The 13,778-nt window shown below is 41.5% G+C and overlaps 1 protein-coding gene across 1 annotated transcript in view; it reads right to left on the reverse strand.

The window, feature by feature from the left end:
- LOC118012656 (aldehyde oxidase 2-like) overlaps positions 1–13,778 on the reverse strand; it is a 77,475-nt gene that overhangs the window by 57,983 nt on the left and 5,714 nt on the right. The window contains 5 exon segments of the mRNA XM_035008347.1: positions 3,388–3,532; positions 5,331–5,411; positions 7,804–7,893; positions 11,124–11,185; positions 12,418–12,544. Of these exon segments, the coding sequence (XP_034864238.1) occupies positions 3,388–3,532; positions 5,331–5,411; positions 7,804–7,893; positions 11,124–11,185; positions 12,418–12,544 (505 nt within the window).

The raw sequence follows: 13,778 nt of genomic DNA on the forward strand, positions 1-13,778 counted from the left end.
CAATACATTAAAAAAATCATTCACCACCATCAAGTGGGATTTATTCCTGGGATGCAAGGGTAGCTCAATATTCACAAATCAATCTACATGATGCATCACATCAATAAGAGAAAGGATAAAAACCATATGATATTTCAATAGATGCAGAAAAGGCATTTACAAAGTACAACATCCATTCATCATAAAAACCCTTGACAAATAGGCTTAGAGGGAGCATACCTCAACATAATAAAAGCCTTGTATGAAAACCCCACGGCTAACAATACTGAATGGAGAAAAATGGAGAGCTTTCCCCCTAAAGTCAGGAATGAGACAAGGATGTCCACTCTCACCACTTTTACTCAACATAGTACTGGAAGTCCTAAACACAGCAATTAGACAACAAAAAGAAATAAGAGGCACCCAAATTGGTGAGGAAGAAGTCAAACTTTCCCTATCTGCAGATGACATGATACTACATATAGAAAACCCTACAGACTCCACCAAAAATGACAACAACATAGAACTGATAAATGAATTCAGTAAAATTGCAGGATATAAAATCAATGTATAGAAATCCATTGCATTCCTATACACTAATAATGAAGCAGCAGAAAATGAAATTAAGAAAGCAATCCCATTTACAATTGCACCAAAAATCACAAAATATTTAGGAATATACTTAAACAAAGAGATGAAAGACCTGTACTCTGAAAACTATACAACACTTGTGAAACAAATTCAAGATGACACAAAGAAATGGAAAGACATCCCATGCTCATGAGTTGGAAGAATATTGTTAAAATGTCTATACTACCCAAAGCAATCTACAGATTTAATGCAATCCCTATCAAAATACCAACAGCAGTTTTCACAGAATTAGAACAAACAATCCTAAAGTTTGTATGGAACCATGAGAGACCCTGAATAGCCAAAGCAATCTTGAACAAGACAAAAAAAATGCAGGTATCACAATTCTAGACTTCAAATTATATTACAAAGCTGTAGTAATCAAAATAGTATGGTATTGGCATAAAAATAGACACATAGATCAATGGAACAGAATGGAAAACCCAGAAATAAACCCACAATTATTTGGTCAGTTAACCTTTGACAAAGGAGGCAAAATATACAATGGGAGAAAGATGGTTTTTTCAACAAATGGTGTTGGGAAAACTGGACAGCAACATGCAAAATGCAAAAGAATGAAACTGGACCACTTTCTTACACCATACACAAAAATGAACTCAAAATGGATTAAAAACCTAATTGTGAGATTTGAAACCATAGAAATCCTAGTAGAGAACACAGGCAGTAATTTCTCTGACATCATCTGTAGTAATATTTTTCTAGATATGTCTCCCAAGACAAGGGAAGTAAAAGCAAAAATAAATTATTGGGACTACATCAAAATAAAAAGTTTCTGCACAGCAAAGGAAACAAGCAACAAAAAGGCAACCTACTCAATGGGAGAAGATATTTGTAAATGACATATTCAATACAGGGTTAGTATCCAAAATGTGTAAAGAACTACAACTCAACAGCCAAAAACCAAATAATCCAGTTAAAAATGGGCAGAAGACATGAACAGACATTTCTCCAAACAAGACATACAGATGGCTGACAGACACATGAAAAGATGCTCAACATCACTCATCATCAGGGAAATGCAAATAAAAACTACAGTGTGATATCACTTTATACCTGTCAGAATGGTTAAAATAAAAAACACAAGAAACAACAGGTGTTGGTGAGGATGTGGAGAAAAAGTAACCTTTGCGCACTGTTGGTGGGAATGCAAACTGGTGCAGCCACTGTGGAAAACAGTACGGAGTTTCTTCAAAAAGTTAAAAATAGAACTGCTCTACGATCCAGTTATTGCCCTACTGGGTATTTACCCCCAAAACACAAAAATACTAATTCAAAGGGATACATGCACCCTATGTTTATTGCAGCATTAGCTACAATAGCCAAATTATGGAAACAGGCCAAGTGTCCATCAATAGACGAGTGGATAAAGAAGATGTGATATATATATACACAATGGAATATTACTCAGCCATAAAAATGAATGAAATCTTGCCATTTGCAATGACATGGGTGGAGTTAGAGGGTATAATGCTAAGTGAAATAAGTCCATCAGAAAAAGACAAGTACTATGTAATTTCACTCATATGTGGAATTTAAGAAATAAAACAAATGAGCAAGGGCAAAAAAAGAGAGAGAGACAACCTAAGAAACAGATTGTTAACAACAGAGAACAAACTTATGGTTACCAAAGGGGAGGTGGGTGGAGATGGGTGAAATAGGTGAGGGGGATTAAAGACTGCATTCACCATGATGAGCACTGAGCAATATACAGAATTGTTGAATCACTGTGTTGTACACCTGGAACAAATATAACACTGTGTGTTGACTATACTGGAATTAAAATGAAAAATAATAAAAAAAGAATACTCATATAGCCAAAACTTGGAAAGCACTCCATGTCGTTCAACAGTAGAATGGATGAGCAAATTGTACACAGTCATACAATGGAATCTAGCAGTTACCTGCAACATTATGAGTGTATTTCAGGTCAAGAATGTTGAACAAACAAAGCAAGTTGAAGAAGAAGAATACCGTGTCAGTCTATTTATGTGAAGTTCAAAAATATGCTAAAATAAATGACATATTGCGTAAAGACTCAAATATATGTGGTAAAATTGTAAAAACAAGAAAGTGACTGACCATCACCACATTTGGACTAATGAGTGCTTCTGAGAGGAAGGGAAAGGTAGGGGATGTGGTTAGGAGGGCTCACGGGGCCTTCAAAGTTCTTGGTAAAGTTCTCATTCTTAAACTGGGTGTAGGTGATAACTGGGTGTGCACTGTTAACATACCCATACATATTTTAAAACTTCTCTTATATCTACTCACTATTTAACAAAAACAAAATAAAAAAAGATAAGATAAATTAAATGATAAAAAACACCCTCTAATATTTTTTCTCCACACCTCAGGGGGTCATGCTGCACACTCCCGGGGTATAGGTATACCCAACTTTGGAGACCACTTTATTATAATATAATATTTGTATTGTGCTTTTATATTATTATCATATACACAATTGACACATATTATTTATATCTAAAATATAGAAATAATTGGATCATTATATCATATGATATATATCACATATATATTCATGACCCAAAATAGCATATTGTGTACTATTATATTATATATCATATGATATAATGATCTAATTATTTCTATAATAATTTTTATAATGCACTACTATATTATAACCTTTTTATTCTAAAGGATGAGGCTTAAAAAGGAGTGTTTGTAGACTGAGAGCGAAGCAGGGGATGGGAGGTCGAGCTCGGCTCTCACAGTGGTGCAAGAAACGCTGTAGTCACTCACCCATTGAGGTGTTGCCCGAGATGAGAGGGGCTTCAGGATGTTTGGCTTTCAGCTCCAGGAGATCCTTGAGGGTGCCAGGGGAGATCCAGGTAACCCTCTCTCCACAAAAGGTCAGGGTTTGTTTTTCTGGCTTCTCTGTCATTCTCTAAGTGCAAAGGACAAGTGTGTCTGCACATGGGCACACCTGCCTTCCAGGTTCCCCGAGGGAGGTACATTCCTCTAGAGAGACTGCTAGAGTCCCAGCGTCCACTTGACTGAAAAGACTCACTACACTCATTGACTAATGCCTGTATTTCCATAATTAGATATTCACTTCTTTAACTTAAGACTTGTTAATATATGTAGTTCTTGGCAGGCAAGTGATGATATAGGTTGGCACCTGTCAATGATACTTCATTATAGATCAATTGAACACAATTCAGTATCATGGTCTTAAAAATCATAATTATACTAATAATCCTAAATTAACATCATCAGCCTGGACTTTTCCTCTGAAATCCAAACTCATAGATCTGAATGAGAACTTGATGTCTCCTCTGAGATGTTTAATAGACATCTCAGATTTAACATATCCCAAACTGAGCTCCTCATACCCTATCCTTTCTGAAGCCCCCAAAAAGGATCCCCCACCAAAAAAATACCCTGCTCTTCCTGAGGTCTTCCTCTTCTCTGTCAATGGCCACTGCCCTTTCCAGCTGTCCAAAGTCCCAGAGTCAGCCTTGATCTCTCTCTCTCCCACACCCCACATCACATCCAGCAGCAAATCCTGTTGGTTCTCCTTCAAAATATATCCAGAATCCACTCTCTTCTCAGCTACATGCTGGCAGCCTGGTCCAGCACCACCATCTCTCAGGATAGATCTACCACCCTGACGAGGCTCGCTGTTCCTTCCTAGGCCCCTTGCCAGGCTATTCCCATCCCAGCAGCCAGAACTATCCCAGATCCCATTACAACATTAATAGGAACCTGCCCCTCCCCTGTCCAACCTCCCTAATCATTTCTCATTTCTCACAGGGTAAAAGTCAGCAGCCTAAGTCCTTGTGGTCTGTTCCCCAGTGGCTTTCCGACCTCATTCACTGTGCTCCAGCCGGGCTGCACCTTGCTCTGCCCCTTGGTCAGGGCAGGTGCTCTCCTACCCTTGACCCCTTTGCACCTGCTGTGTGCACTGCCTGGACTGCTTTTCCCCTACGGTCGAGGCTGCTCCCTCACTTCTGGTGAACTTTTTTCAAATGTTACTTTCTCAGAGAAATCTTCTCTGGTCAGTGTTCCAGCCCCCTTCTCAGTTTTATTTTTTTCCTTCTTACCACTTCTCATTAGCTAACATGCTGTATCTCTTATCTATCATCTTGCTTATTACCTGTCTCTCCTACCAGATGACAACACCCTGTGGGTAGGTTTTTGTGTTAGTTTTGTTCCTTGCTCTATATTTAGTACCTAGAACAGTGCCTGGCATGTTGGTGGATGATTGATATTTGTTGAATGAGTGAATAAACACATCAGAACCCCTTCAGAAATAGGTATTTTATAGAATGGGACCACTAGATGCCAGAGAGGAGAGAGAGATGCTGATGGAGGGAAGGGTAGGTCATAGGGAGGGCTCTGGAAGTGCTTCTTGGGGTCAATGTACTAGTGTGGCTGGAAGACCAAGTTAGAAGCTGAGCAAAGCTGGATGGCTAGGACAGTCAACAGAGAGATGCTGCAGATGACAACGGTGAGCATAGTGACAAAGTCATTCAACAAAGAGCCTCAGCTGAGGCTTCAGGGAGTGTGTCCAGGGCATCAGCCAGGGAGGGCTTGCTGAGCTGGGTGGGGACAGGCTTCTTGATGTGATCAAATATTTCCACAGTTTGACAACTTCGCAGGAAGGAAAGGGTGGTTTTATAAAATTTAGTTTATAACCAGTGACATTTGAACAAACACATAAAGCACCCAACTTGTCTTACCAAGAGTTCTGGGGGAAATATGAGCTCCTGGGTAGGGTCCAAGGGCTGGAACTCATCTTCTGCAAATAACTCTGTGCAAATCTTTATAAAGGGCAGAAGATGGTCTTGTCAGCCCAGCTAAACCAGAAACAGCATTGTAATTCTTTACATTAATTAGGCAAAATGAACATAGTCATAATTCTCCTACTCTCCTAATATGAGAGTAATGGGAAATAGTTCAAACCAAATCAAAGTTTTAAATAAGAATCTTGTTGTAAGGGAAATACTGATTTGCCCCTGATATGATACTAAGGAAAAGAGTATTCTCTGAAATAGTTCAAAGAGTCCCCTGTGAAACACCAAGACCTTATATGAGAAACTATCAGAGGTCAGTAAGTCTGGCACTCAACTCCACTGGGCCCCAGCCACTGTCCTCTCACCAGTCAGGTCAGGATTCAAAATACTAAAGGCTCTGAGAAGTCCTGAAGTTTAAATAAAAATGACTCTAGACATACATGCCTATGCATAAACCACCCACACTAATTTTAATAACAATAGCTAACATTTATGGAGTGTTACATTCCAAGTGCTTTTACATGTATAATTGTTGTTTAGTCCTCACAACAATTATATAAAGAATGTAAATTATCATCTCCATTTTTACCAATTAGAAAACTAAAGCACAGTGGAAAGTTACCCAAACTCTAATCTTGTCTGAAAGAGATCTGTTTTAGCTTTGGAAACACTTATTCCCAGAAAACATTCCTAAAAAGGTGCAGCAAACTGGGAGAACCATGGGAAGCAGAGCTAGAGGTCTGTGTAGTGGAGAAGAACATGGGTAGACATCAGGGGCAGATCTGGGTTCATTCTCAGCTCTGTCACAACTTGGCACCCTCCCAAAAGAAAGGTACTTAACCTTTCTAAAGATAAATGGAAATAATGTATATTTTGAAGGGTAACTTGTGACAATTAGGTGAAATGGATTGACATTTGTCCAACACTCCCCCTCTTTTTCTGTTTCTCTGGGGTCTTTCCAGGTTCCAGAAGAGAAACTGTTCCTTATAAAGGCTCTTAGTAAGACCCCAGATTGAGGAATTACAGGCCAACGTCTGAATGATCAGTTTTGCATTAGCTAGAATTAAGAAATGTAGGCGGTACCTGGGGGCAATAATGTGGTATGTCTTTAAAACCTAGGAATAAGCTGGTGTGTGAGAATGAAAATGTAAAAAAAATATAAAGAGTCAGATCTGAGGAATTAAAGTTTCCCCAAACAGGTGTTAGGCCAGGGCTTAATAGCTGGTCCAATAATAGAAGATCTTAACATAGCTTTAAGAGAAGGAACAGTCATGGGGCAGATCCCTGCCATCCAGCTGGTCTACCCTGATGGAAGAAGAGAGGGGTCTTCTGTGGTATTACCCTTAAGATTATCCAATTGCTCTGCATCCATGTTCACCAAGCAACCTCATTATAATGGAGCTTCCTATGTGTGTTTTCCTATAGGGAAAGGACGTGCAGCTCAGTTACCATTAAGATCCACTTTATAATTGGGTTTCTGTAAATGAATATTAGGGCACATTCCAGTTTAAATATCATGTTCTTTTGAGTTTGGTTAAAGTGAATCAGATGGTCCCCAGAGCCCAGTCATTGCCCAGATGGACTTCCCAAGGCCACAAAATTGAGGATAATTGAATGTATTGACCCCTCTGAGGCACACTGATCCTCTGTGAAGTGTTCATGGAGGGTGCAGCCTACCTTCTTTGGCAATAACCCTCTATTCCACTGCACATCTTCAGACCAAAATGAGGTGACAGTGGGAGGCCGAGAATGGGAACAAGGTAGGTGTGCGGGATAGAAATAGATACAGCAGGGGGATGATGGGCTCGGTTTTGTCTAAGGGCAGCTCTGTTCTCTCAGATTTCCTTGTCTACGGGGAGCGGACCCTATTTTATCCTTATTCCAACTTCTCTAAGTAATTCCTTTAAGAACTTGGCAGTGGGTCTTTTTTGGAAACTACTATCTCTCAGAGAGCAAAGCCAGAGACCACAATGTTTCCGGCTAAACTTCCCAGCTGTGGTGATCATGCCTTTGCCACGTGACTTGGACAGGCTCCCTTCCTGAGGTTGCAGTGCCCTCTCTCTGCAAAGGAGGGGACATGGTGATAGAGGACAGCTCTGCCTGAGTGGGACCAGGCACAAAACCCCCTTCCCACCCAAGGATGGGACTCATCAGAGTTGGGGCAGGTCTTTTCCTCTTGTCTGAGTGGGTTTATGTTTTCTCGTTTCATCCCTCCAGAGACTGAAGGGGAAAATCAGAGGCTGGCTTTGAATCACCCCGTTATCAGGTTCCAAATGAAAAGTGCTTTATTCATGCATGTGCTCTGGAGATTTGAAAGTAATGCAGCGTACGACCATCAACACTTAACAAGCGAAGTTTTAACACGGGGCCAGCATTAAGCAATACTCTCAGGGAGAGGACGAAACAAACAGGGACTCACGTCACTTTCCCTGCGGAGTGAGGAAGAATCATTTCCTCCAGGATCCAAGCAGCATTTTCCTGTTCCTTTCTGTTGACAGCCATTTGACTCCTAGGACAGTGAAATGCCTTTAGATGAAAAACTTTTTATTTATTTATTTTTATTTATTTATTTTTTAAAAGATTTTTATTTATTTATTTGACAGAGAGATAGCGAGAGCAGGAACACAAGCAGGGGGAGTGGGAGAGGGAGAAGCAGGCCTCCTGCCGAGCAGGGAGCCCGATGTGGGACTCGATCCCAGGACCCCAGGATCATGACCTGAGCCGAAGGCAGACGCCCAACAACTGAGCCACCCAGGAGCCCAGATGAAAAACTTTTTAATAGGTAAATGGGCGTGTGCCTCGAAAGGCTTGGCAATTTAAATGTGACTCCAGACTTTTTTTAGTGGTTTCTGTTGGAACAGGGATAATCACAAGATCTTTTGCTTTATTTCAAAAATAGATTGATTAGGTCGTCTGGGTGGCTCAGTCGGTTAAGTGCCTGCCTTTGGCTCAGATCATGATCCCAGGGTCCTGAGATTGAGTCCTGCATCAGGCTCCCTGCTTAGAGGGGAGTCTGCTTCTCCCTCTCCCTCTGTGTGCATGTGCTCACTCTCTCTCTCCCTCAAATAAATAAATAAATTAAAAAAAATAAAATGATAATATAGACTATATGAAATATAAAATATGATGTATAATATATAGAAAAATATAATATATAGTATAATAATAATTATTTATATAATAATAAAGAATATAAAGAAGCATAAAAGAAACTGTAATTACCCTATTCCACTGATAATATTTTTATATATTATATATATGTACTATATTTATAGTACAATATACTTTTTATTTTGCCTTTTTATTCATTTATTTGCCTATTATTTTGTTCATTTATGTGTTTATTCATTTATATTGTGAATCTTTTTCCATATCATTAAAATGTCTTTATTTTTTTTAATTTAAATTCAATTAGTCAACATATAATACATCTAAAATGCCTTTAAAATATAATTTTGCTGATCATATAAAAGTCCATCTTCTGGCTATTCTATAATATATTCATAACATTTGCTATTGTTATATACTTAGGTTTTTTCCCTTCATTGTATAACTATAAATAACATATGAACATTTCTGTTCATTCCATGGACAGCTTTGTGTACGTCTCTGAATTTTTTCATAGGTGAATTCCTAGCGGTAGAATTGATATACCTTTTAGGGCAATGATGATTTAATCATTCTCTAGAATATATAAGATCTAGCAACACTGAATGTTATCATTTATATAAGGACCTTTCAGACAAGAGAAAAGAAAAAAATAAAGAAAGATGGAGAAAAAACCTATTTTGGAACCAGGTGTTCTAGGCATTTGGGATCTGCATGGGACTGACTGAGAATGAATGGACAATCGAATTTTACAGCAGGTTTCCATTTACTGGTTCTTTCATTTCCCATTTCCTCCAAATTTACCTCTTGTGTCTTCTTCCTTAAATAATTTCTCCTCAGTATCTAGTAAAATACTTTCTTTCGATACCCCAGTTCTCTGCCCAAATGCCTCAGGCTGCCATCTTCCTAACTGTCCAAGAAGCAAAACCATCTGGGCCCAGTGACCAGAGCTTCCTCTTACTCAGAGCTCTGAGAGCATCCATGACGGGCCATGAATCAACTATAACAGAAACAGCCCATCTTCCCTTGACCTAGTAGATGTGAGCCTCAGGTATTTCCACTGGGGCCCACTTTCTTTCACCCATTAAAGTCCCTGGGGCTAGCTGGCTGCAGGTGGGTCTCCGACCACATTTTTGCCTTTATCCCCAGTCTGTGCCTGGAAAGGTGGATAACATCCATATTCCAGAGGGAGAGAGGTTTCCTTTAACTTCCTTTATTCATATTTGACAAGTGTTTCACTTACACTGGCAATTTGATGGGTTTACAAGCTTTTCATTTTATTTCTCAGCTTATCAACTTTGGCTCCCCTGTGTGGCAGCAGAAGTCTAGGACATGCACCTACGGGGGCTGCCTGGCTCTGGGGAGAGGGATACACCTGCTGGTCCACTTCCAGGCCCACCTCTACTATTTGTGGAGCTAGGGCAAGAGTATAAATGGATACCCCGGTCTTGGCCTGCTGCCCTCCTCTTCCCACCCTGGCTCTGTTCTGAACTGAGGGGCCTCAAACACCTGTGTGAACATCCCGGGCTGAATGCCTCAGTTCCGTCTACTCTTTCCAGAAACAGCCAGTTGTTGGCTGCCCTCTAACCTAGGGGGGCACACACTGGCTGTTATGATCTGCCCTAGGAAGATGGGCTCAGGAAGAGGTTGGTGTTAGGCCTGGGAATGGGGTCAAGACCAAATCTGGAGCATGGTCTAGAAAAGGGTGAAGGGTCCAGCTGAACAAGTCACCTGGCTCCATGGTCTCCTGAGAATGGCTGGAGGAGGGACCAGCAAGGGGCCTTTCCAAATGTGGAGTCCCCCTTGCTTGGGAATAAGGGCAGCACTACACACATCCATCCTGCCTCAGCAGCATTGTCAGGAAACTGTAGCAACTAAGTGCCAGCCAGAACTTTGCTACATGCTTTGCAAATGATTTCTCATTTGATCTTCACAGCAGCCCAGTGAAGCACCCCATTTTATCTTATTTTATTTTATTATTTTAAAAGATTTTATTTATTTATTTGTCAGAGAGAGCAAGCACAAGCCGGGGGAGCAGCAGGCAGAGGGAGAAGCAGGCTTCCCGCCAGGCAGGAAGCCCTATGCGGGACTCGATCCCAGGACCCTGGGATCATGACCTGAGCAGAAGGCAGATGCTTCACTGACTGAGCCACCCAGGCGTCCATCACCCCACTTTATGACGGAAACTCCCTGTGCTCTTGTACTTGGGGTTGAATTTTGGATTCCACTCTGCATATTTGGTTTCTTTACCTGCTTAAACTTTTCCAGCCAGTCTGAATTCTTGGAACTCACCTTGCTTCCCCAAAGCAAATTCCACACCTTTGCTTGGTGTGGAACCCTCCTACCTGTGCTGTCCTGGTGCCTCGTGTAACTAGTGATGGAAGATATCTGGATGCCTGGTTAGATCCCTGCCTGCCCTCTGTGGTGGGGTGTGGAACACCAGAGGTGCTGTAACTTTCACCCTATCCTCAACAAATAGCTAAAATTCTCATGAGTCAGTTGAAACTAACTCACTTGGTCTCCCTTATAGTCTGTTTAGATGATCTAAACAGTTCAACCCCTGTATTCCCAGCCTTGACCAGCTGTCACTGTCATTCTTGCTCTGTAGGGTGTCCCCAGTCACCTACTCACCACACAGAAGGTCCTTCCATTCGCGAGAATTGGCCGATACCCGGTGCAGCGGCACAGATTACCTTATCAGAGAAGAAGCATGCTTATCAGTAGGCTTTATTTTCACTAGTTTCTTTCCAAAGTTAAAACAGACCTAGGTTTTGTTGTTGTTGTTATTTTTGAGAGTGTTTAAATATCTGCCAGACCGTCCAATGCTTTTTTCCTCTTCTTAGAACATGAACCTTCCCACCACATCAATCCCAGTTTTATTTTCTGTCCTAAAGAAGATGATCATCCATCTGGTGAGCTCACTTGCATTCATCTATTAGTTTATTCATTCATTCAACATGTGTCTATGTAAGATACAGGGGATCCTAAAACAAGAAAACGTAGGCCAGTTCTAAGGCACGGTGTGATTCTCCGTAATGGGGCAGAGAGAGCAAAGGAAGCAACTGGTAGATTATGAGGGTGTCTGTGCTCACCCTTCAGGTCTCAATCTAAGAATCTGTGTATTTAACAGATGACTTGTTTAGAGACTGTTGACACCTGAGAATGGTGTTTATTGATCCTGCAAAAGGGATATGAGTAGGTACTCCTCTCTAGTAACTTAAACCCATTTTTAAATTTAAAAGCGTCCTTTCAATATGTGAAGGGCTCTGTTGTGGGTTGAACTGTGTCCTCCAAAAAAGATATGTTGAGGTTCTGACACCTGGAACCTATGAATGTGACCTTATTTGGAAATAGGACCGCTGCAGATATACTCAAGTTAAATTGAGGTCATACTGGATTAGAGTCCATCCTAATCCTTATAAGAACTAGTGTCCTTATAAGAAGAGGAAAATTTGGACACAGACACGGGGGGGGGAAGCCCATGAGAAGACAGGGGCAGAGACTAGGGTGATGCGTCAAGGAATGCCAGGTTGGTTGTCAAGCACCAGAGGCAAAGAAAAGGCAAGGAGGAGTCCTCTTTTAGAGCTTTCAGAGGGAGCACGGCCCTGCTGACATCTTGGTTTCAGACTTGTAGCCTCCACAGCTGTGAAAGAATAAATTCCTGTTGTTTTAACTGACCTAGTTGGTGACACTGTTACGACAGCCCCAGTGAAGGCAGCCAAGTAAGTCACTGGATAGAGAACTCAGGTGTCAAGATGTGTGTGTGTGGCCTCTCCAGCAAGTGCTCTGCCATTCTTCTCTGCTCCTGGGTGAGCTGTAGCTACTTTAGAAACAACCAGGGGGCCCCTCAGTGGGGCTGAGATGACCTTGTGAGTGGGGTGGAGCAGCCTGAAGCGTGTGGTGGTTTTTTCCATGTCAGCCCTACCTCCCAGGGCTTCCACGAGCTGTTCCTCTGAGGGCTGCGGGTGGTTCCTAAGCAGTGTGTACATGGACATCACCATCCCAGGGGTGCAGAACCCACACTGGGTGCCGTGGCTCTTGACGATCCTCTCCTAGAAGGACACATGCATGATCACAGGCCTTTCTGTTGTCACCACTCCTCACCAGAGTCCCCATCTGGCACCTCCCTTATCATGCTGGAACCCAGTGCCTGAGCAATGCACCCCTGCCCTGGCTCAGAGATGGCCAGCATCCCCTTTCCTATGCTGCTCTGGAGGAGGTGACCCAGAAGCCATATTCTATCATTATAATCATCTCTCAAGCTCAGATGCCCAGATCCTTCTAACTGGGAGTTAACAGTGTGCAGCTTCTATTCCCAGAGAATTGTCTGGAAATCAGTAATTATAAGGAAAGTACGTGTACGTGTCAGAAATGATTTTCTTGAATACCTCCATGTCTTGTCCAGGTTAATTCTGACCATGGGGCCACCTCTTTTTGATTGATTTGGAGACTATTTACTGTTGACCTCACTTTACCTTCTTTAAATTCTTTTGTGTTGGCTCAAAAGGAATTCTACTTTCAAAGAGCCAAGATTTTTGTCTGTGTCCTAGATCCTTGCTATTTAAAGTGTAGTCCATGGACCAGTGGTGTCGGTTCTACCTGGGAGCTTGCAGGAAGTGCAAAACCTCAGGCCTCTGCTCCAAAACTCCTGACTCAGAATCTGTATTTTTAACAAGCTCCCAGATGATTCTTAGCACATTAAAATTTGGGAAGCCCTGTTCTGGATTTCAGAGTGTTATCCTCTTTGATCTCCCCAGACATTCTAGTAAATTCTGCTGGGTCCTTGGCCTTTGCTGACCTTTCCTAGAATTGATTCTCATGTTGTGAAACCCAGAGACCCTCTGGGTTCCTCCTGCTGGAAGCACCTGCGGTCCTGGTGGATCTGGACCTATGATTCCCCAGTTCTCTAGCTCCCTTCTTTGTGACAATGACAGAGGAGTCAATGTGTTTTCTGCCAATGCTTAAAACCAGCCTCTCTGTTCCAGCTTCAAGTTAAGATTTGGAGAAATGATTGTCCATGTGCTCTGGTACAGTCAGCCTCAGTTCTGATTTTACTCTCAAGACCTCCTATGCCACAGGGGATGATCCTGAGTTTTATCTTGTTCGCCTCTGACATTTTATCCTATGAATAATATCCTGTGTACAATATTTACTCCAGCCTATAGTCACATAGGCATCAATCAATGTTTTGATAATCCTGCTTATCATTCAAGTGGAAAAAGTAAGAAAAAAAGATGATCGTCTAATAAAATGTGGATGGATTTCCAGCTTTCTTTAAATCACCTA

This window comes from Mirounga leonina, unplaced genomic scaffold (genome assembly GCF_011800145.1).
Source record: "Mirounga leonina isolate KUSES-001 unplaced genomic scaffold, KU_Mleo_1.0 Mir_151, whole genome shotgun sequence".
NCBI classification, from domain to species: domain Eukaryota; kingdom Metazoa; phylum Chordata; class Mammalia; order Carnivora; family Phocidae; genus Mirounga; species Mirounga leonina.